The 21,633-nt window shown below is 42.4% G+C and overlaps 1 protein-coding gene across 1 annotated transcript in view; it reads right to left on the bottom strand.

The window, feature by feature from the left end:
• c2h18orf54 (chromosome 2 C18orf54 homolog) overlaps nucleotides 1-19,447 on the bottom strand; it is a 34,284-nt gene extending 14,837 nt beyond the window's left edge. Inside the window, exons 1-5 of the mRNA XM_052045596.1 lie at nucleotides 19,146-19,447; nucleotides 16,629-16,943; nucleotides 13,350-14,216; nucleotides 10,354-10,504; nucleotides 3,758-3,863 (exon numbers count right to left, since the gene is read on the bottom strand). Coding sequence (XP_051901556.1) covers nucleotides 3,758-3,863; nucleotides 10,354-10,504; nucleotides 13,350-14,216; nucleotides 16,629-16,943; nucleotides 19,146-19,155 — 1,449 coding nt within the window. The 5' untranslated portion in view covers nucleotides 19,156-19,447. The remainder of the gene's footprint in view (nucleotides 1-3,757; nucleotides 3,864-10,353; nucleotides 10,505-13,349; nucleotides 14,217-16,628; nucleotides 16,944-19,145) is intronic.
• Between the last annotated feature and the right edge of the window lie 2,186 nt (nucleotides 19,448-21,633).

Below are 21,633 nucleotides of genomic sequence, written 5' to 3'. Positions count from 1 at the left end.
ATTGTCTAACCAGAGTTCTATAGAGCTGCAACATCACCTCGTGGCTTTTAAACTCAATACCTCGACTAATGAAGGCCAATACGCCTTCTTAACAATGCTATTGACCTGCATGACAACCTTGAGGGATCTATGGACGAGGATCCCAAGATCCCTCTGTTCCTCCACACTGCTAAGAGTCCTGCCATTAACCTTGTATTCTGCCTTCAAATCCAATCTTCCAAAGTGTATCACTTCACACTTTTCCAGGTTGAACTCTATCTGCCACTTCTCAGCCCAGGTCTGCATTCTCTTAATACCCTGTTGTAATCTACAGCAACTTTCTACACTATCCACACCACCACCAACCGCTGTATCATCAGCAAACTTACTAACCCACCCTTCCACATCCTCATCCAAGACATTTATATTAAAAAAAAATCGCAAAGACCAGGGCTCCCAGAACAGATCCCTGCAGAACACCATTGGTCACCGACCTCCAGGCAGAATACGTTCCATCTACCACCACCCTCTGTCTTCTATGAGTGAGCCAATTCTGAATCCACAATGCTATGCCTCCTGACTTTCTGGATGAGCCTTCTGTGACGAACCTTATCAAACACCTTACTAAAATCCATGTACACCACATCCACTGCTCTACCTTCATCAATGTGCTTTGTCACATCCTCAAAAAATTCAATCCGGCTTGTGAGGCATGACCTGCCCCTCACAAAGCCATGCCGACTGTCCCTAATCAGCCTATCCTTCTCTAAATGCCCATAAATCCTGTCTCTAAGAGTCTTCTCCCGTAATTTGCCCACCACTGAAGTAAGACCTGGTCTGTAATTCCCAGGGTTATCCTTACTCCTTTTCTTAAGCAAAGGAACAACATTTGCCACCCTCCAATCACCTGGCACTACTCCTGTGGCTAGTAAGGATGCAAAGATCGTCGCCAAAGGCGCAGCAATATCTTCCCTCGCTTTCTGTAATAACCTTGGATATATCCTGTCCGGCCCCGGTGACTTATCTATCCTAATGTTTTTCAAAAGTTCCAGCACATCCTCTTTCCTCATGTTGACATTCCCTAGCATATCAACCTGTTATACGCCATCCTCAGAATCGTCAAGGTCTCTCTCACTGGTGAATACTGAAGCAAAGTATTCATTAAGGGCCTCCCCTACCTCTTCTGACTCCAGGCACATATTTCCTCTTTTATCCCTAATCGGTTCTACCCTCACTCTAGTCTTCTTCACAAGTAGAACGCCTTGGGGTTTTCCTTGATCCTACTCACCAAGGACTTCTCGTGTCCCCTTCTAGCTCTCCTAAGTCCATTCTTAAGCTCCCTCCTGGCTACCTTGTAACTCTCCAGAGCCCTGTCTGATCCATGCTTTCTAAACCTCAGACAAGCTTCTTTTTTCCTCTTGACAAGGCATTCTACATCTCCTGTCAACCACGGTTCCTTCACTCTACCATCTTTACCCTGCCTCAATGGGACAAACCTATCCAGAACACCATGCAAGTACTCCCTAAACAACCTCCACATTTCTGCTGTGCACTTCCCCAAGAACACCTGTTCCCAATTTACGCTCCCAAGTTCCTGCCTCATCACATCATAGTTCCTCCTCCACCAGTTAAATACTTTCCCATATCATCTGCTCCTATCCCTCTCCAAGTCCATGGTACGATCAAGGGATTATGATCATTATCTCCAAAATGCTCTCCCAGCGAGAGATCTGAAACCTGATCAGGCTTATTGCCTAGTACCAGGTCCAGTATGGCCTCTCCTCTAGTCGGCCTGTCCACATACTGTGTCAGGAATCCTTCCTGGGACATACCTAACAAACTCTGCCCCATCTAACCCCTTTACACTAAGGAGGTACCAATCAATATTAGGGGAAGTTGAAATCACCCATGACAACAACCCTGTTATTTTTGCACCTCTCCAAAATCTGCCTCCTGATCTGCTCCTCAGCATCTCTGCTGCTATCGGGGGGGGGGGGGTCTGTAGAATATTCCCAATAGATTGATTGCTCCCTTCCTGTTTCTGACTTCCACCCACACTGACTCAGTAGACGGCCCCTCCAGAACATCCTCCCTTTCTACAGCTGTGACACTGTCCCTGATCAGCAAAGGCACTCACCCACCTCTTTTACCTCCGTCCCTGTCCCTATTGAAACATCTAAACCCCAGAACATCCAGCAGCCATTCCTGCCCTTGTGCAACCAAGTAATGTAATGCCAAGCTCTGTAATGGCCACCACATCATAGCTCCATGTACTAACCCATGCTATAGGTTCATCGCCCTTGTTCCTGAGACTTCTCGCAGTAAAGCAGACACACTTCAGCCCATCCAACTGACTGCAATTTTGCCCTTTCAAATGCCTATTCTTCCTCAGAGTCTTTCTACACACTGCATCTACTTGCCCACAAGAATATTGGTCCCCCTCCAGTTCAGGTGTAACCTGTCCCTTTTGTACAGGTCGTACCTTCCCCTGAAGAGATCCCAATTATTAACAAACCTGAAACCCTGCCCCCTGCACCAACTCCTCAGCCATGCATTCAGCTGCCAAATCATCTTATTCTTACTCTCACTGGCACGTAGCACAGGTAGCAATCCAGAGATTACTACCCTTGATGGCCTGCTTTTCAGCTTCTTACCTAGCTCCCTATATTCCCTCTTCAGGACCTTATCACTTTTCCTACCTTTGTCATTGGTACCAATATGTACCACAACCTCTGGCTGCTCACCCTCCCCCTTCAGAATGCTGTGGACCCGATCCGAGACATCCCTGACCCTGGCAACTGGGAAGCAACATACCATTCAGGAGTCTCTTTCATGTCCACAGAATCTCCTGTCTGCCCCCCCTTACTATGGAATCCCCCTATCATTACTGCTCTCCTCTTCTCCCCCCCTTCTCTTCTACACCACTCGACCAGGCTTAGAGCCAGAGACCTGGTCACTGTGGCTTTCCTCTGGTAGGTCGATCCCCCCACAACAGTATCCAAAGTGGTATACCTGTTATTGAGGGGAACAGCCACAGGGGTACTCTGCACTACCTGCCTATTCTCCATCCTTCTCCTGACAGTCACCCAGCTACCTGCCTCCTGCAGCTTTGGAGTGACTGCCTCCCTGTAGCTCTTGTTTATGTACTCCTCAGTATCCCGTAGGAGCCAAAGGTTATCCAGCTGCAGCTCCATTTCCCTAACATAGTCTGTAAGGAGCTGCAGCTGGATGCACCTCGTGTAGATTTAGTTATCAGGGAGACTGGATGTCTCCCAGAACTCCCACATCTCACAAGCTGAACACACCACTGACCCTGGAGCCATCCTCACTACTCTGGCCTGGCACCAAAGCAAGAAAGACAGGAACTTACCAGAGACTTACCTTTGCCTCTTCTCACCGAATCCTCTTTAGCCAAAGCCTCAGTTCCCCACGCTAACACTGGTCCACTGCAACAATGGCTGCTCTGCTTATACCTACCTTCCCTTTATTTGCTGCTGTTAATAAGCCAATCAACTGGTAACAATTTGAAAATGTGCCTTGTTTAGACTCTTGCAAGGTGAAACTCACAAGCACAGAGATTCACTTCTTTCCAAAGGTCCCGCTCCAAATCTCGCTCCAACTCCCGAAGGCAAATTGATCAAGCATTCTTCTCCCCCAGAATCAACATCTTTCATTTCAATGTGCACAATATTTGTATATTATATAAAATGTTGAGAAACAGGAAAGACACATCCGATTAGGTGCACTTTAACCAGACCGGCCATTTGCCCACACTAACCTGATGGCAAGTATTTAAATAGTCATGGAGAGTGTCATTGGCCTGAGCAGGATTAGAAGCTTCAAAACAATCTTCTCCACTGTTGCCTACAGGGACTGGGGGTTTGCTGGATAAACAGGGAAAAAAAATTACAACAAATTAATAGCAAATTTATCACTGAACTTAATATCTCAGGTCAGCCCTCTGAAGGATACCAAAGCTCGCTGAAGGAGGACCATGGATGACAGCATTCACGTGTGCAAATATTTGTTAGGGATTTTGGTCACATGCATTATCATGGTCAAACCTCTGAACATTCATGTATGTACACCACCTAGCTAGGGTTGGCTTTAAAGGAGATCAACTGCAGATTGTGTAGCTACATTGCAGATCGGTCTGCAGCTAGAACAAATCTCTGCCTAACTACTATCAACACATCACCTGCAATACTAGAGGACTCAAACACACTTGACCACTGCTGTACCACCATCAAGAACGCCTACTGCTCCATCCCTTGCCTGCACTTTGGTAAATCCGACCACCTGACTGTGCTTCTTCTGCCTGCGTACAGAGACTGAACAGCGCGGCACCGGTGAAGAGGACTACGAAGAGCTGGATGGCAGAAGCAGAGGAGCGTATTCATGGACTAGACCATGTTCAAGGATTGGTCAACGGATCTCAATGAATACGCCACAGTCGTCATCAATTTCATAAGGACATGCATGAATGAGTGTGTACACATATAAACATTCCAAGTCTTCTCAATCAGAAGCCCTGGATGAACCAGGAGATTCATAATCTGCTGAGGACTAGATCTGTGCGTTTAGGGTTGGTGACTGAGAATCATATAAAAATTCCAGGTATGATCTCCAGAAGGCCACTGTGAGTGCAAAAAGGCAATTCGGACTAAACTGGAATCACAGATGGATGTTCGATAGCTGTAGCAGGGCTTGCACAATACAACTTCCCTACAAGAGAAACAAAGGACTGCAGATGCTGGAATCTAGATGAAAAACACAATGATGCTATCTGGATGAAAAACACGATGATGCTATCTAGAAGGGTACCGATCCGAAACGTTGACCACCTGCTTTTCTCCATGGATGCTGCCTGACCTGCTGAGTTCCTCCAGCATCATCGTGTTTTACAACTTCCTACAAGGTGAGATTGGGTAGCATAAGTGGCAATGACCCATCACTCCTGGATGAGCTCGGTGCCTCTTATGCATGCTTTGAAAGAGAGAATTATGACACATCCACACAAGCCCCCATGTGTCTGGATGACCTTGTAATTTCAGTCTCTGAGGCCAACATCCGGGCATCCTTCAAGAGGGGTGAATCTACGAAAGGTGGCCTGTGTACAGATGGCATACCTGGCCGAGTATTAAAGATCTGTGCGGACCAAACTGGCTGAGTAGTTACAGACAGATTCACCCTCCTCGCTTCTGTGGTCTGAGGTTCCCACCTGCTTCAAAAAGGAATCTATTGTACTGGTGCCCAAGAAGAGCGTGGTGACCTGCCTCAATGACTACCGTCCATTAGCACTTACATCAACCATAATGAAGTGCTTTGAGAGGTCGGTTATGGTGTGAATCAACTCTTGCCTCAGAGATGTTCTGGATCCACTCCAATTTGCCTACCGCCACAACAAGTCAACAGCAGACGTGATTTCTCTGGCTCTTCACTCTGCTCTGGACCATCTGGACAACAGGAACTCAAACATTAGGCTGCTGTTCATCGATTACAGCTCAGTGTTCAACACATCCAAACTCATCATCAAGCTTCAAGACCTGGGCCTCTGTACCTCCCACTGCAACTGGATCCTCGATTTCCTCATCGGCATGCCTCAATCAGTGAGGATTGGTAACAACATCTCCTCCTTGCTGATCATCAACACAGGTGCACCTCAAGGCTGTGTGCTTAGACCCCTGCTCTACTCTCTATACACACATGACTGTGTGGCTAAGTACAGCTCCAATACCACCTTCAAATTCACTGGTGACACTACTGCTGTTGGATAAATCACAGGTGGCGATGAGTCAGCTTAATGGAGCAAGGCAGGACACCTGGTTGAGTGGTGCCTCAACAACAACCTCTCGCTCAATGTCAGCAAAACTAAAGAGCTGATTGTTGACTTCAGGAAGGGGAAGGAGGGTGAACATGCACAGTCCTACATTGGGGGATCAGCGGTGGCGAGAGTCAGCAACTTTAAACTCCTAGGCATTAACATATCGGAAGACCTGCCCCAGGCCCAGCACAAAGATGCAGTTATAAGAAAAGCGCGCCAGCGTCTTACTTTCTTAGGAGTTAAGGAGGTTCAGCTTGTCACCAAATACTCTGACAACTTCTACTGATGTACTGTTGGAAGTATCCTGACTGTTTACATCATGGTCTGGTACAGTAGTGTTGCGGTTAGCATAATGCTTACAGCGCCAATGACCCGGGTTCAATTCCAGCTACTGTCTGTAAGGGAGTTTGTACGCTCCCTCCGTGTCTGCATGGGTTTTCCTCCGGGTGCTCCGGTTTCCTCCGCCCACATTCCAAAGACATACAGGTTAGGAAGTTGTGGCACTTGCGGCTGCCCCCAGAACACTACGCAAAAAAGACAGATGCATTTCACTGTGTGTTTCGATGTACATGTGACTAATAAAGATATCTTATCTTACGGCAATTCGAATGCGCAGGAACATAAGAAACTGCAGAGAGTAATGGACTATTCCCATTACATCACAGGCACATCCCCTCCCCACCATCGGTAGTATCTACAGGAGGCACTGTATCAAGAAGGCAACATCCGTCATCAAAGATCCGACTATCCAGGCCATGCCACCTTTTCACAGCCTCCATCAGGCAGGAGGTACAGAAGCCTGAAGTTCCACACGACCAGGTTCAAGAGCAACTACTTGCATCAACCATTTGTTCTTGAACCAACCGGCAAACCCTAATCGCTACAGTTTAGCAACATCACTACGACCACTCTGATCACTTTGCACTAAAATGGATTTTTTTTTGTTCTGATTGTTTTTTTCTTGCACAAATTGCATTTGATTTATGTTTTTCTTGTGAATGCTGCTTATATGCCTGTGATGCTGTTGCAAGTTTTTCACTGCACCTGTGCATACACGTACTTGTGTATATGACAATAAACTCGACTTTGACTTTGTCTTCTTCCAGGATCCTGATGTCCACCTGCCTTATTTCTTCAAATGATGTTCCCATTCCCACACTGATCATTCCATCTTTGGCATCCATCAGCACAACCCAAGTAAATTTAAGGAATATATTTAGGAACGGAGCCCTAAAATTAATTCATGTAGTTCTTTATTCAGTGGTACAGTCTAGAGTGGAAAGTGATTGCAAAGATGTCCTAGTGGAACAGGACTAATGGGAAATTTCAAGTTGCGCTCCTTGTCATGAACTGTGATTGCACTACCGACACACTTTCCACATCTGACACACAAGGAATGATATCATTTGTCATGCAACACACCTTCAGTGTGTTATCTGCTGTTGGGGCAATGCTTAAAAGAGCTGCATTTTAACAGCCTTGGTCCCTTAACAGGTCCCAGGGCTGGGAACCCTACATGATCAGGTTGCTTACTTATCTCTTCTTGAAAACCATCACCTCCACTGTTTTCCTTCCTAATTCTCCCCACAGAAGTCAATGAACAGTGAGTAAGAGTTATAAAATAAACCGCTGGAGCAATTCAGAGGGTCAGGCAGCATCTGCGGAGGCTGAGGGAAGGTCAACGTTTTGGGTCAAGGCTATGCATCAGGACTGAGAGCGTGGATGGGAGATAGCCGGTATGAAGAGGTGAGAGGCAGGGGTGAGGCAGGGGCTGGCAGGTGATACCAGGTAAAGAGGGAGATGATGGGCAGATGGAGCCAGGTGGGGGAAGAGGAAGGGGTAGAGTTGGGAGACAGCGGCTAGTGGTGATTAGGTAGAAACAGATAAGGAGAGAGGAGAAGGGGCGGATGGAGCCAAGTGGTGGAGGGGAGGGTGGAGGTAGAGACAGAGGGTAGACATACGAGGCTGCAGATGCTGGAATCTGACAAGTAAGGAAGGTGATAAGTGGAACCAGCTAAACGAGGGATGATGGGCAGATGGAACCAGTTGGTGGAGGGGATAGGATAGTATAGTGTCTGGGTGATAGGCAAATGGGACCAGGTGGGGGAAGGGGGATAAAAAAGCAGTGTGTGGGGAGAACCTGGGTGGATCAGGAGCGAGAAAGGAACACAGGGGATGTGGGTTACCCGAAATTAGAAAATTCAATGTCGATACCATTGGGTTGTAGAGTACCCAGATGGAATACAAAGTGTTCTTCTAGTTTGCGTTTGGCCTCACCTTGGCGGTGGAGAAGGCTAATGACTAACAGGTTGGTATGGGAATGGGTAGGGAAGTTGAAATGGCATTCAATCAGGAGTTCCAAGGTGGCCATTTCAGACAGAGCGCAGGTGAGTAAGAATTCTTGCTTGCTTTAACATGCCTTATCTAAATTGGCAAAGGAATCAGTCAGTATGGTTCACTAGATGATACATATAAAAGTGATTTATCAATCAACCTTTGACAGTTCATGAATTCTACTGGTCTTGCTTTTATATGAAGTAATTTCTTTCATATATTCAGCAGAGTAAGAGGTCATTACAATATGAATACAGATTCAGAACACAATACTTCAGCCTTTCTGGAGTTACAAATTATTTCAGTCAACAAATTTTTTTCTCATCAGCAGATGGCTCTGCTGCACTGCACACCATGTTTTCAAAAGCTTCAGAATAATAGAAATTATTGTACTGAATTTTTGCACTTCCAATTAGCTTAGAATTTTTAAAGGAATAATTAATAGATCACAATGCAAAAAAAAAATCAATACACAGCCTAGTAAATTGCTGCTCAATTTGTCTTGTATTCCAAACAACTCACGAATAGTGTAACGTGGAAAGATTATGCTGTGATAGCTACTTATAATATGGGAAAGTGGTGAAGCTGCCCATTTTGACAATAAAAATTTAAAATTTAAAAAGCACAATATCTAATTAAAAAGAGATTACAGAGCTCTGCAATGCAGAGTGCTCTGGCTAGTATTTGGGTACAGTAAGCAATTAAGAAAGCTAACAGAATGTAAGGGGAATTGAACACAAAATTAGGGAGGTTATGCTTTGTTATAGAGGCCATTGTGGGACTACATATGGAGTACTCTGAACTGTATTGATAAGGAAAACAGTATTTAAGGAAAAATGTTAATTCGTTGGAGAAAGTTCAAAGGAGCTTTACTAGACTGACGTCTGGACAGGTTGTCTAATGGGGAAAGGTTGGACAGGCTAAACTTTTATATCCACAGGATTTTAGAAGTGTGAGAGTTGATTTGATTGAAACTCAAGAATCTGAGGAATAGGAACAGGGTGATTGTGGAGTTGATGGTTTCTCTTATGGGAGAATCTAGCACCAAGGGTCACTGTTTAAAAATAAGGGGTCAAAGTCAAAAATAAGTCTTTAGAACTTTATTTATCTAAATGGTGATGATAATAGAGCCCTTAAATATTTTTAGGCAATGACAAACGTTCTGATAAGCAAGGAGGTGAAAGTTACTGTGGGTAGGAACATGGAGCTGACATTATGATCAGATCAACCTTGATCTTATTGAATGGAGGAGCAGGCTCAAGGGGTTTAGTGACCTACTTATGTTCCTAGTTTGTATGCTTGCATGTGTATATGTTTGCATGTATTATTCCCAAGGCAATCAGCCATGGGTGGCTACTTTAAGCAGAATGGAATAATTCTTTCCTTGCTGAAAACCATACATCAGGTAACTGTGAGGAGTCGCATTTTGGCAGGCAAAATAAAGCAGCAACCAACAACTTGCATACTAAAAGCCTAAATGGGGTTAAAAGGGGAAAGAGAACCTAGGAGTACAAGTTCACAAATTACTGAAGGGTGCCATTTAATGGGGCCATTTAAAAAAAAACTAAGTGCAAATTTCACTCTGAGATTGACAAAATTGCGAAGTAGAAAGTTATGTTAAGCTTCAGTTAGGTCATATTTGGAGTTGTCATTTCCATGTTGGATAAAAGAGATCGAGGCAGTGGAGAAAACACAAAGAGGTACAAGGATGATTCCAGTAGATACATCTGTCAAGAGAGGTTAAACATGCTGGGTTCTCTATATCTAGACAAGGGAGCTGAGGGGTGGTCTGAAAGAGGTTTTTTTTGATGTGCCAACATAAAGTGGATAATTCCACTTTTGTGAAAAGACTGAATTTAGGAGCCATAAATAGGTAAATTCAGGAGAAGCTTCTTTTACCTGGAGTCAGAGGAATGAGGAACACACTTTCTCAAGCAGAGGTTGAGGAAAACAAACCTGGATTGAGGCAGAGCCAAATATGTGCATGGGGTGAAAAGGAATAGAAGTTGGATGAAGAAAGTCAGAAGAAGGATCATTTGGAGTTTAAACACCAGCTTAGACCAGCTGAATGGAAAGTAGTTCCAGCTTTACCCTGCAACTACTTTGTAATATACCACCTCTTCTATACATTTTCTGATTATCAGTTTCTAATACAATACAGTCTGGTTTCACCTTGCTTCATCAATAAGGCAAAGAGAAAGTTGCGGTTAACTTACAAAGTAACGGGTGGATTATCCCAAGATCGATCAGCGTCCAGGATCTCTTCAGTACCAGGACTGCCACAATTCTGTTGTAAATTGGTCACGTGCTGCGAAAGTGCTTCAAGAACATGTTCAGCCTTCTGGATTAGTAAGTCAATGTGGTCTTCTAAACAGGGTAGAGGAGCAGGAGGAGATTCTTTGATGAGACAAAAATGCCTTCCAGGGCTACAAATTCTTTAATTCAGTATAAACCCCTTATAGCACAATTCCAATCCCACTAGACACTGCACACACATACCATTCAGACCTATTTTTGTCAAAACACTATCTGTAATCATTTTCTCTCTTTATAGATTCTGACTGACACTACCATGTATTTACATTTATGTTCATGATCAAATTTCCAGAATTGTTATTTTCCTTTGTATTTCTCTTCTGTGCCAGTTCCCCACATCCCTCAATTCCTGAATCATTCAAAATACTTATCAATCTCCACCTTAATGGTGTGGCCTCCACCACCCTCAGGGGCAAAGAATTCCAGAGAGTCTTTACCCTCTGAGAGAAGAAATTTCTATATACCTCAATTTTAAATGACTGTCCCCTTATTTTGTAGCTACATCCCTTTGTGAGTTTCCCACAAGTGCATGTTTTCCACAGAGAGTGCTGGTGCAATTTAGGGGGTACACTAATCCAGCTTCAACAATCATTAAAGTACACTTTCCAGCAGGAATTTCTGAACATAATTTGACAGCAGGAGATCTGGCCAATTTTTTTTCCCTTCCCAAGGCTTTCACAAATGTTTTTGGAAAGCTTTAGTGGAAATTCTAATCCTGCTAGAAAGTAACAGACTGATCAAATGCTTATATTAATACCAACGTTGACCAGTTAAGTATTCAAGCTGGAGGTTTTTTTGCTTTATTAGTAGCTCCAGTAGTTTGAGGTATCATCAAGTATGGGATGAACACAAGATAACACAGCATGGTTGCAGGACAAATTTAAAAAGTTAGATACGTCCATGTGAGGCATTTCACAGAAGTTACTGATGAGTAATTGTTGATAAAGTTGGGAGAAATAAATTGGAGGCCTACTAAAGAGGTACTTTACAGACTGAACTACACAAAATATTTTGTATGTTAATTAACTTGGAATCTGATTAAAGATGCCAGGTTAATTAATGTACAAAATAATGTGATTATCCCATTTACTCACCAAACACAATGCAATAATAATTCAATTGCTATCTATTGCCATAGGGGTATTATAATCCCACATATGGATTTGTTCAGTTATGTTTCAGCTACAGTAAGGTCACACCCTAGCTAAAAGTTGTGTATTTTTTTCTTTTTACTAAGCACCTAGGACATTTACTATGATGATATTCCCATATAAATAAAAGTTATTGGTTTGTAGTCAGGTTTCTCCACGATTAGATTACTATCGTTCTTACATTATTATCCTTATTACAGAGGCAGTGAAACAGCATGGCTCTGTTGTGTTTTTCAATGGTGACAGTTTACATAAAAAGGATTCCACAGTCCAAGTTAGACTGAACAATAAAGTCCTGAATGTAAATGCTAATTTCTCTTGCACAGGGCACAAAGTTTACACCCAAATAGATACAAATACTAGAAATCTGAAAGAACACAGAAATTCTGGAAATGAATTATTCAGCATCCATTTAGAAAAAAGGCCAAATTTTGGAATGTTAGATATATATCTATTGGATCAATAGCATTTTAGAAAGGTTGGAACACAGGGTGTCAGCCAACAGATGTACAGATCATGTTAAATGATCTTAAAACAGATTAATGGAAAAGTTAATGATATAAAAAGATATTTCATAAAGCACAACATAACCCTGTCATGTCGAGGCAAGGCTTAGTAAGGTTCAAGAGAGATCAACACACCAGCAAAGGGACGAGACAAAGTAACATTAAAATTCCCAGCTGTGAAACTAAAATAGAAATTAAAAAATGAATGCAGAATATTATACAACTGTTTTCTCTTTCCCCAATTTCAACACTTTCTTTTTCTTATTAGATTTCCAGCATCCAAAGTGCTTTCTTTTATATTTGGAGTTGCATGATATTCAGACAAATTGTTGCTTTACTACATTGCACATGGATTTTGGTTAAAACAAATGAATTAAGCAGTGATGAGAATGCCTGTGGTCCGATAAGTGGGTTTGCTGAAGTCACAAAGATTGTAGGCAGTGAGGATGGCTGCCTCAGGATGCAGAGGGAAAAAGATCAGCTTGAAGTTAGGGGGAGCAATGGCAAATGGAATTTAATGCAGAGAAGTGTGAGGTATTCTGGGTCATCTACTATTGTCTGGACATACCCAGTAAATGGCAGGGACCATAGAAGCATTGGTGTACAGAGGATCTTGGAGTGCAAATTCACAGCTCCCTCCAAATAGTGAAACATGTGGATAGAATAGTAAAGGTGCGGTTTAGGTTGCTGTCTTCAAAGGCAGGAGTATTGCATATAAGAGTTGGGACATCATGTTGCAGCTGTACAAGACATTGGTTAGCCCACACTTGGAGTATTATGTGCAGTTCTAGTCACCACACTATAGAAAGGATTTAGCAGTGCTAGAAAGAGCGCAGAAGAGATTCACCAGGATGTTCCCTGGAATGGAGGGCCGTAGGTACAAGGAGAGATTGTATAGGGTGGGATTGTTCTCATTGGCTGAAAGTTGACCTTACTGAGGTTTATAAAATTATGAGGGGCATGGGTAGGGTAAATAGTGTTTTTCCAAGAACAAGGGAGTCTGAAACTAGAGGACATCGGTTTAAGGTGAGAAGGGAAATATTTAAAGGAGATCTGGGGGGCAGGTTTTTCTCGCAAAGGGTGATGGGTATATGGAAGTGGTAGAGGCAAGTACAATCACAGCACTTAAAAAACATTTAGACAAGGAATATGGAACAAATGCAGGAAAATGGCTATAGGGTCTATGTACTCTATGAATTCCTTTATTGACCTTTCTTCCCATATTACAGGTTACTGTACCTCTGAAAGGTTTACTGCAGCAAGAATCCTCCACCTCTTCAGTATGATAATGGGTAAATGTATGGTGCATAATGTGCCAAGGTATCCTCTGCAAAGAGGCACAAGTCCCTGGGTCTGTGTGGTTATGAAATGCTTGGTCTTCATTGTGTGAGAAACAAGCAAAATGTTCATGCTCAGGCATTCCTTTATCAGCACTGGAGCGTAACTTGGAGTCTACAAGCTCAGTCTCATATTGAGTTCCCAGTGGATACATCCTTCCATTCAGCGCGTCTGAACCATTTAAATCAGAGCCCAGGTCACAATCTTGAAGCCAGCCAGGGTACTTCAGCTCAGGAATGCTACTTATTCCAGAGACACCCAGCTCAGATTTTTGGCTGGTTAACCACCTCGGATAATTCTGCCTGGAAAGAGAATTAAATTTTTGGTCTCCAAGTCTACTGTCTTCCACAGAAGGGACTCCTTGAATGATAGGGGCCTTATATTTATCTCCTTTGCTTGGCCCCCTCGTTGAATGCAAAAGTCGAGAAGGTTCGAGACTAGCAGTCGGGTTTAATGGCCTGTCACCAGCTTTCCTAGAAAGCAATACAAAATTGTCATCTTTCCTGCGTCGCCAGTTCTCAGAATACTCTGGAGACGGCTTTACAGATGGGTAGGAGGAGTTGTGTTTCAATTGGGTTCCCAAATGCTGTTTAGTCTTTGTCAGACATTGTAGCACGGAGGTTCGAGTCAGTGGTAGGGAGCCATCCGGTGGCAAATGCAAAAGGTCATCGGTGGTGAGGCTCATGAGATCTGGATCACTTCCTATACGTCTCCCCAAAGGTCGAATGGGAAAATCCAAATCTTTGAAGGAACGTTGCTGTCTGAAAGCTACAAGACAAAATAGTTATTTAACAATAATTGTATTCAACTCCCTCAATACCTTAGTGGCTAGGAACAACAAAAGTAAATCATGCAGCACATACTGGCTTATGGATGAACTCCAGGCTGAATGGTTGGCTGATACAACAACTTGAGTGTATGGAAATGAAATTACCCAGTAATCCCAGCCTTGGTCTTAGTGTGAGTGGATTCAAAATGGACAGTGGAGATACAAGAGACTGCAGATGCTGGAATCTGAAGCAACACACAAAGTGCTGGAGGAACTCAGTGGGTCAAACAGCATCTGTTGGAGCAAAGGAATTGTCAACGTTTCTGAACCAGGACCTGATGCAGGATTTCGACCCGAAACATCAACAATTCCTTTCCTCCCACAGATGCTGCTCGACCGTTGAGCTCCTCCAGCTGATTGTTTGTTGCTCAAAATGGGCAGTAACTGATGTTCCTGTGAAACAGACAACTGAGGAGCTGCTAGCACCCACTAGGTTGACTTACAGCTAAGGAATGGCCACTTATGGAATTGTGCCCAGCCATAACCTAGTCGCTACAGAAGGGCAGAAATGGAAAACAAAATACAGCCTGGCCTACATTTTACAAGAATGCAGATTTGCACAACACAAGATGGAATTAAATCTGTAAAAGTCTATAAGCATTATTTTAATAATGGTAATTGGCACTCTTACCTTGCCATTGTTTACTTTAGAAGCTCAAATTACTTTCCAATTAAAAAATAAACAAAAAATGAAGAATGATTGATAGAGTCACATTGGCACAGGAGGAGGCCATTAGGCCCATTGAGTCCATGTCAGCTCTCTGTGGAGTGATCAATACAACCCTATTCCCCAAACTTTCCCTTCAGCCCCGAAAATTCATGCCTATTCAATTCCAGCTTGAAAGCTCTGATTGACCCTTAAGGCAGCAATTTCAGGTCATAAAGATCCATTATCAAAAAAAATATTTTTCCTCACAATAGCTCTTTTTCTTTTGTTCATCAATTAGAATCTATGATTTCTGGTCTTTAAGCAATCCACTGATAGAAACTTTTATACACCGTATCTAAACCAGTCATGAAACTGCACATCTCAATCACATCTCCTGTTAATCTTCTTTACTCCAAGGAGAACAACCCTAACTTCTCCACTCCAACCTTGCAGTTGAAATCCTTCACCCCGGAACCATTCCCTGCAATCTTTCTAACATCCTGCCTGGTGTGGTCATCAAAAGTGAATGCATATTCCAGTTGTGGCCTAACTAGTGTTTGTTGTTTTGTATTTTGTTTTCATCTATGAAGCTCAAGATCCCACTTACTTTCTGAACCACACCCTAAACATACAGGCCACTTTCAAAGACTTATTCACTCAAGTCCCTCTGTTCCTGCACACCTTTAGTTGATACTATGTCTCTTTGTTCCTTCTGTCACAGGGTTTTCAAAAGCAATCAAAAGTGGGTTGATGCAAGATTTTCACATGACTTAATGTAACATGCATAACATACACAAATGTACCACAAATAATTGGAAACTCTTGCACTTCCAATATTACAAGTGACTGCACAAATATTTCTTTGGCTGTAATACTCTTGGAACTTCTGAGGCTGTAAAAGGCACTATAGGAATACAAGTTATTTCTTGGTTTCATTAACAAAAATGAAAAAACTTAAAGGAAAACATCAACAGACCAACCAGGGAATAGAATAGGTCCCAAACTAGTTCCTTCTTTTAAGGCCTGGCCACAAATTACAGCTGCATCAGAAGAAACTCTTAGTCAGTGGTACAAAAATTAAAAGCAAACATTTAGTATGAAGATCCAATCTTAAAAAAAGTACATAAATAGATGAAGCACCCTTTAAATGAAGTCTGTTAACTAAATGCACCTCGTTACGTTATATCCAAACTACATGGACTAGAAACATTCAGTTCATTTTCCTAACATATCCATCAGTGGCAGAGCAAATCGGCTAAAACTAATTTCTATTTCCATGAGGTGGGATGAGGAAGTAAATTACCTGGTACTTAAGAGGTGATGATTGCCTACCAACCACACTGGAAGATACACGAGTGTGTGCAGGGAGAGAGGTGCCTTGTTGGTCATGTGAGTAGTTGCCTGTCAGCACTCACTACTTGACAGACTGCTCCTTCACATATAGTCACTCCTGCAAGTGTGGATGCATTCTGGAAGGGTGGTGACCCCTTCACAGACACGACATAAAAGACTGAGTTATGAATCATTGAGTCGCGCAGCAAGAAAACAGGACTTTCAGCCCACCAAGTCCATACAGATCATCAATCAAACGGTTTACACTAATCCTGCACCAAACCCATTTTATTCCTCCCACATTCCAAATCTCCAATTTCACACCATCTTGGTGCAGATCATCCTGGATGAGGGAAGGAAATGTTCTTACCCTCTCTTCTGTTGTGTGGAGAAGTGGAAAACAGTTTGGGGCCGCTTCCCAAATGCAATTTGCTTGCACATTCCGTCGGGGATGACAGCTTCTTCTCAAAATTGTCAATATAAGCTTCCAGAGCCTCTGATGCTGACTGATAAGTTTTGCCTCTGTAGAGGACAGAGCTGGGAATTTGGGTGGAGCCATGGGAACGATAGCCACTGTGATGACTTGTACTGGTTAACAATTTAGATAGAGTAGAGTCAGGAGAATGGAAGGACATCCCATTGTTCATGATGTTCGCTGTCATCACATCTTGCAACTTTATCTCACCTTGGCACACAAAAACAAGATATTGTAAAATATTTAGTTGATTTACTTGAAAAGCATTTTCAACAACTGAGCGTTCAATGGAAGATGCAGCAATTTTATTAGGGCACAAGTGAAACAAAAGGGCAGTGTTATGAAAATGTCAAAGCTCCCACGTGGAGGGAAATGCAATTAGTAACTACTCTACAGATAGGCCTAGCAGGCAAAGTGTGCCATGGACCATAATACACATGATCCTTTGTGACTTTCACACAAAGGCTTGGATACTATGGGCAGATCACTATATTGATAGGTTGATGGGGAGGTAACATGTAATTGCATTGAAAGACCACAAGTGGATTGAGTGTAATTGAGCATTCAGCTTGCGTGAGCAAAGACACATTATTATTATTAATATTATTATCTATTTAGTAATAAAATATTGCATCTATATTTTGTGGATTTTAAATATTCAATATTATAGGTAAAGACAATATTTAAATAAATAGGGTTAATTGGGAGCACTCTCACCTACGAGTGAGGGGTCACGAGCTTAAACCTTAGCCAGTACACTGCATCACATGCTGTGTGTCACGTCGTTGGAGGTGTCAGCCATTGAGATAAACGCAGGTGCTCTCTGCCTTTTAATTCCAGACAAATTGTGAAGATTCCACAGCACTGTTCAATGAGTGCTGTTTCCTGGATGACATTCCACCCCTCCTTTACTGACATCATCAAAATTAAAGTCAGTGTTGCATTGATTTAATTTGCTCTTTTGGACCACACCATGCACAAATTGCCTTCAATTTCTTTCCTGTATGGTCACTTCTGGAGTTTGCCGAGAATCAATACCTGGGCCTTCCTGTTTCTCAAGTACCTGCTGCCTGTTGGTAACACCATCTAAAAAATTATCAGGTTCCTTTCAGCCTTTAACTTAACCTTACAGAGCTTCTCCTGTTTTAATTGCTTGAGTATTACTAGCTATGACCTTAATCTGCCTAACTCTAATGCTCAGGAATTCCTTCACCAAAAACACCCACCTCTCCCTGTACTTCCGCTAATATGTGTATAAATTAAAAACCTTAAATACCATCTTTTTGACAAGACATTTGGTCATCTGTCCTAATCTATCTTAGTAGCTGATATTACATCCTTAGGAACCTCCTCCCAAATTAAAAAACTAGTATTCACCATGAATCTCTGCTTTCTATCCCTTAGCTATCCTTCAATCTGTACAGCAATTGTCCCATTAATACCAGGGTCTAGAATTTTGCAATCAAATCTATTATATGTTTTATGCCTATTGGCCCATATACATTTTTTAGTATCATAGTAATTTATGCTTCTTGGATATTTATTAAATTAATTTAGATCTCTTTTACATTGATATTGCACCTTGAGAATAAGCACTTTCCCTTCACACCAAATTCTTACTCTCAGCAGAGCAACATCATCACTATATTAAGTAAGCCACTGTATTTAGCAGAAGCACCCAACCGCTGTTCCTAAAGTTCTCCTTAAAATAAAGGGTGGTGGACTGGTTTAGGTGGAAAATTCCAGAGTTTCGAGTCTTACTGGCCTGACAATAGTGTGAAGCAGGCAAGAAATACACAAAAGACCGGTTGCAGTAATGTAATAAGCAAAACTTGACGTTCTTTGTTTACTGATCCTTAACAATAAAATAATTGTATGCCAAAAACACCCAACTCTTATATGAGTTATACTTCTATATAAGCAGTATGAATATAACAATAATATTAATGCATATGCTATACCAAATGATGAATTAAAGTGACAACAAATATATGAAGTTCAGTAAATAAAAGAAAAACAAAAACTGCAGAAGCCAATAATCTGAAACGAAAACAAAAAATGCTGGAAACGCTCACCGCAGGTCAGGCAGTAGCTGTGAAAAGAGAAACCTAATTAACCTTAATTCTAACGAAAGGCTTTTGACCTGAAGGGTTAACTTTGTTTCTCTTTCCACCGATGCTGCGCATTTCCAGCAATTTCTGTTTCTATTGTAATCTCATTCGTTCAATCGGCATATCCAATTAAATAGCAGAATCAAATAGTTACAATTTGATTGGAGGATTTTAAATTTAAAAGGGATGTCCTTTATGGTAGTGAAATATGGATTTGGATGCTTCACGTAACTTCACTCACCCACGGCCAGCGAAAGTTCTTGCCGGCCGATACAGTAAAGTGAACATTTCGATACACTACCTGTCAGCATACAAGTCGAACGGCCTGCTGATGGAGGGATTTAAACAGCACATATGCAGTCAGAGTTAGTCACAGTCTGTTGCTGTTTCTAGTGCTTTAGGCCCAGTACCCCGACCCTGGGTACTGGGTTCCGCGGTCCCTAGTCCTCCAACTGCTGGGCCCACGACCTCCACACCCTCCAACTCCCGGTCCGTCAGTCTCCCGACTCTCCTGCTGTCGGTCTCCACGCCCACCGGCTCCCGGACCACCGCTCCTCGCCCCTCCGGCCCTGCTCCAAACTTCCCTTCTCCACAATTGCTACAGTTGGGTCACAATGCGCTTGCGCGCTTCCTCCCTCCGCCACTGGCAACATCATTCAGACTCTTCCTGCTGGCGGGGTTGCTGCTACTCGCGGTGACTTCGGCAAGTTTCTGAAATGTTTCCCCACTTTTGGCATTGTATTTTCCTCAGCGAAGGTTTATAACTGCAAGCCTGAAAATTAGGACAGAACTATAAAAGTTTTTTTCAAGGTTTGTGGCGTTTTAACTATAAAAACTATAAAAGTTTTTTTCAAGGTTTGTGGCGTTTTAAGAATGAATTCTTAAAACGAATTAAGACCAGTTAAGGTGGCGTTAATCCTCTAATAACTGGACCATATTTATTCATCAGTTATATTCAGTTTACATGGGAAAGTGTTATAATTTAAATTGTAAACACAATTTAAAATATATATATATTAATATATATATATATGAAACAATATATATATAATACATAAAATTGTGGGAATAGTAAATTGCGTTCCTTCCTTTTTATTTCTATTACGTTGACACTGGGTTTATCTCTCCCAGACTGGGGGCTCGGGTCGGACAGAAACAGCAATTTATCCCTTTGCCAGGAAATTCGATGTATTGGTAATTGTCACGCAGTGTGCTAAATCTCAGCTCAATGAGGTGTGCCAGGCCTTAAAGAGACTTGGCGGTAGACATGGAGCTCACTTTTCTGGCCCATACATCACATTTTATATTGATAAGACAGAGTATAACTGCGGAAATTGGAGGTGCCCTTAAAAAGATGTAGTGTTGTGTAAGCAGAAGGGGTTAATTGATGATTGGCTAGTTAAGGCGTCATAAGGGAACAACAATCATAACGATATAGCAAGTAAAATTTATGCCACACAAATGCTGGGCAATGATGATATCTAACAAGAGAAAATCCAGTTATTATCCCCTGACATTCAATGGCATCACTATCATTGAATTCCCCCAATATCAATTTCCTGGGGTTACCATTGACCAGAAACCAAATTGGAGTAGCCATATACACAGTATGCCTACAAGATCAGGTTGGAGGCTAGAATCCTGTGGTGAGTAACTTGCCTCCAAACTCCTCAAATACTGTCCACCAACTACAAGGCTCAAGTCAGAAGTGTAATGGAATACTCTCCACTTGCCTGGATGAGTGCTGCTTAAATAACATTCAATAAGCTCGATATTACAGCAGCCCACTTGATAGGCACTTCATCCAGAACCATTCACGCACTCCACCACTGACGCACAGTGGCAGCAGTTTGTACCATTTACAGGATGCACTGCAGCAACTCACCGATGATCTCTAACAGCTAGAAGGACAAAGGCAGTAAAAGCATGGGAACACCATCACCTGGAAGTTGTCCTCCAAGCCACACACCATCCTGACTTGGAAATATATTGCTGTTCCTTCACCGTCACTGGGTCAAAATTTTGGAACTGTCTTCGTAACAGCATTATGGGTATACCCACACCTCAAGGATTGTAGCTGTTCAAGAAGGCAGCTCACCACCACCTTCTTTAGGGATGGGCAATCAAATAATGGCGAAGCCCACATCCCTTGAATGAATTTAAAACAAAACAACATGCATTTAGTTCTTTCTTTTCAAGTGTTATTCAGTATGGAGGAGCATTGATTCATCAGCTGAGGGAGGATTGTAGGTGGTAATAAGGGAGAAGGTATCCTTGTCTATGTTTGACTTGATGCCATGAGACTTCATGGGTTTTGGAGTCAATGTTGAGGACTCCCAGGGCAATACTGCCTCCATCTGGTAGATCTGTCTTACTAGTGAGACAGGATGTATCATGGAAGTCTGTTGTCTGTAAAGTATGATCCTGTGAGGTCCACCATGTCAGACTATTGCTTGAATAGTCATAGAACAATACAGCACAGAAACAGGCTCTTCAGTCCAACTCGTCCATGCTGACCAAGGTGCCCAGCTAAGCTAGTCCCATTTTCCTGCACTTGGCAGATATCTATGGAACAACACTCCCAACTTGGACACCAGTGCAAAGATGTATGTGGGGAGGACTTTGCAAGGTTGACTGGGCTGGAATCAACTTTGCCAAATCTTCATTAGATGTTTAGGTTGATGCTGAGTGATCCATCCCATTTTATTCTTTGCTTCAAAAGGCAGTTGTGGTACAATTGAATGATTGACTAGGTCATCTTAGAAGGAATTTAAGACCTACTACGTTGG

Source organism: Pristis pectinata, chromosome 2, assembly GCF_009764475.1.
Source record: "Pristis pectinata isolate sPriPec2 chromosome 2, sPriPec2.1.pri, whole genome shotgun sequence".
In the NCBI taxonomy this organism is placed as follows: Eukaryota; Metazoa; Chordata; class Chondrichthyes; order Rhinopristiformes; family Pristidae; genus Pristis; species Pristis pectinata.
This window is presented reverse-complemented; position numbering and strand designations above follow the sequence as displayed.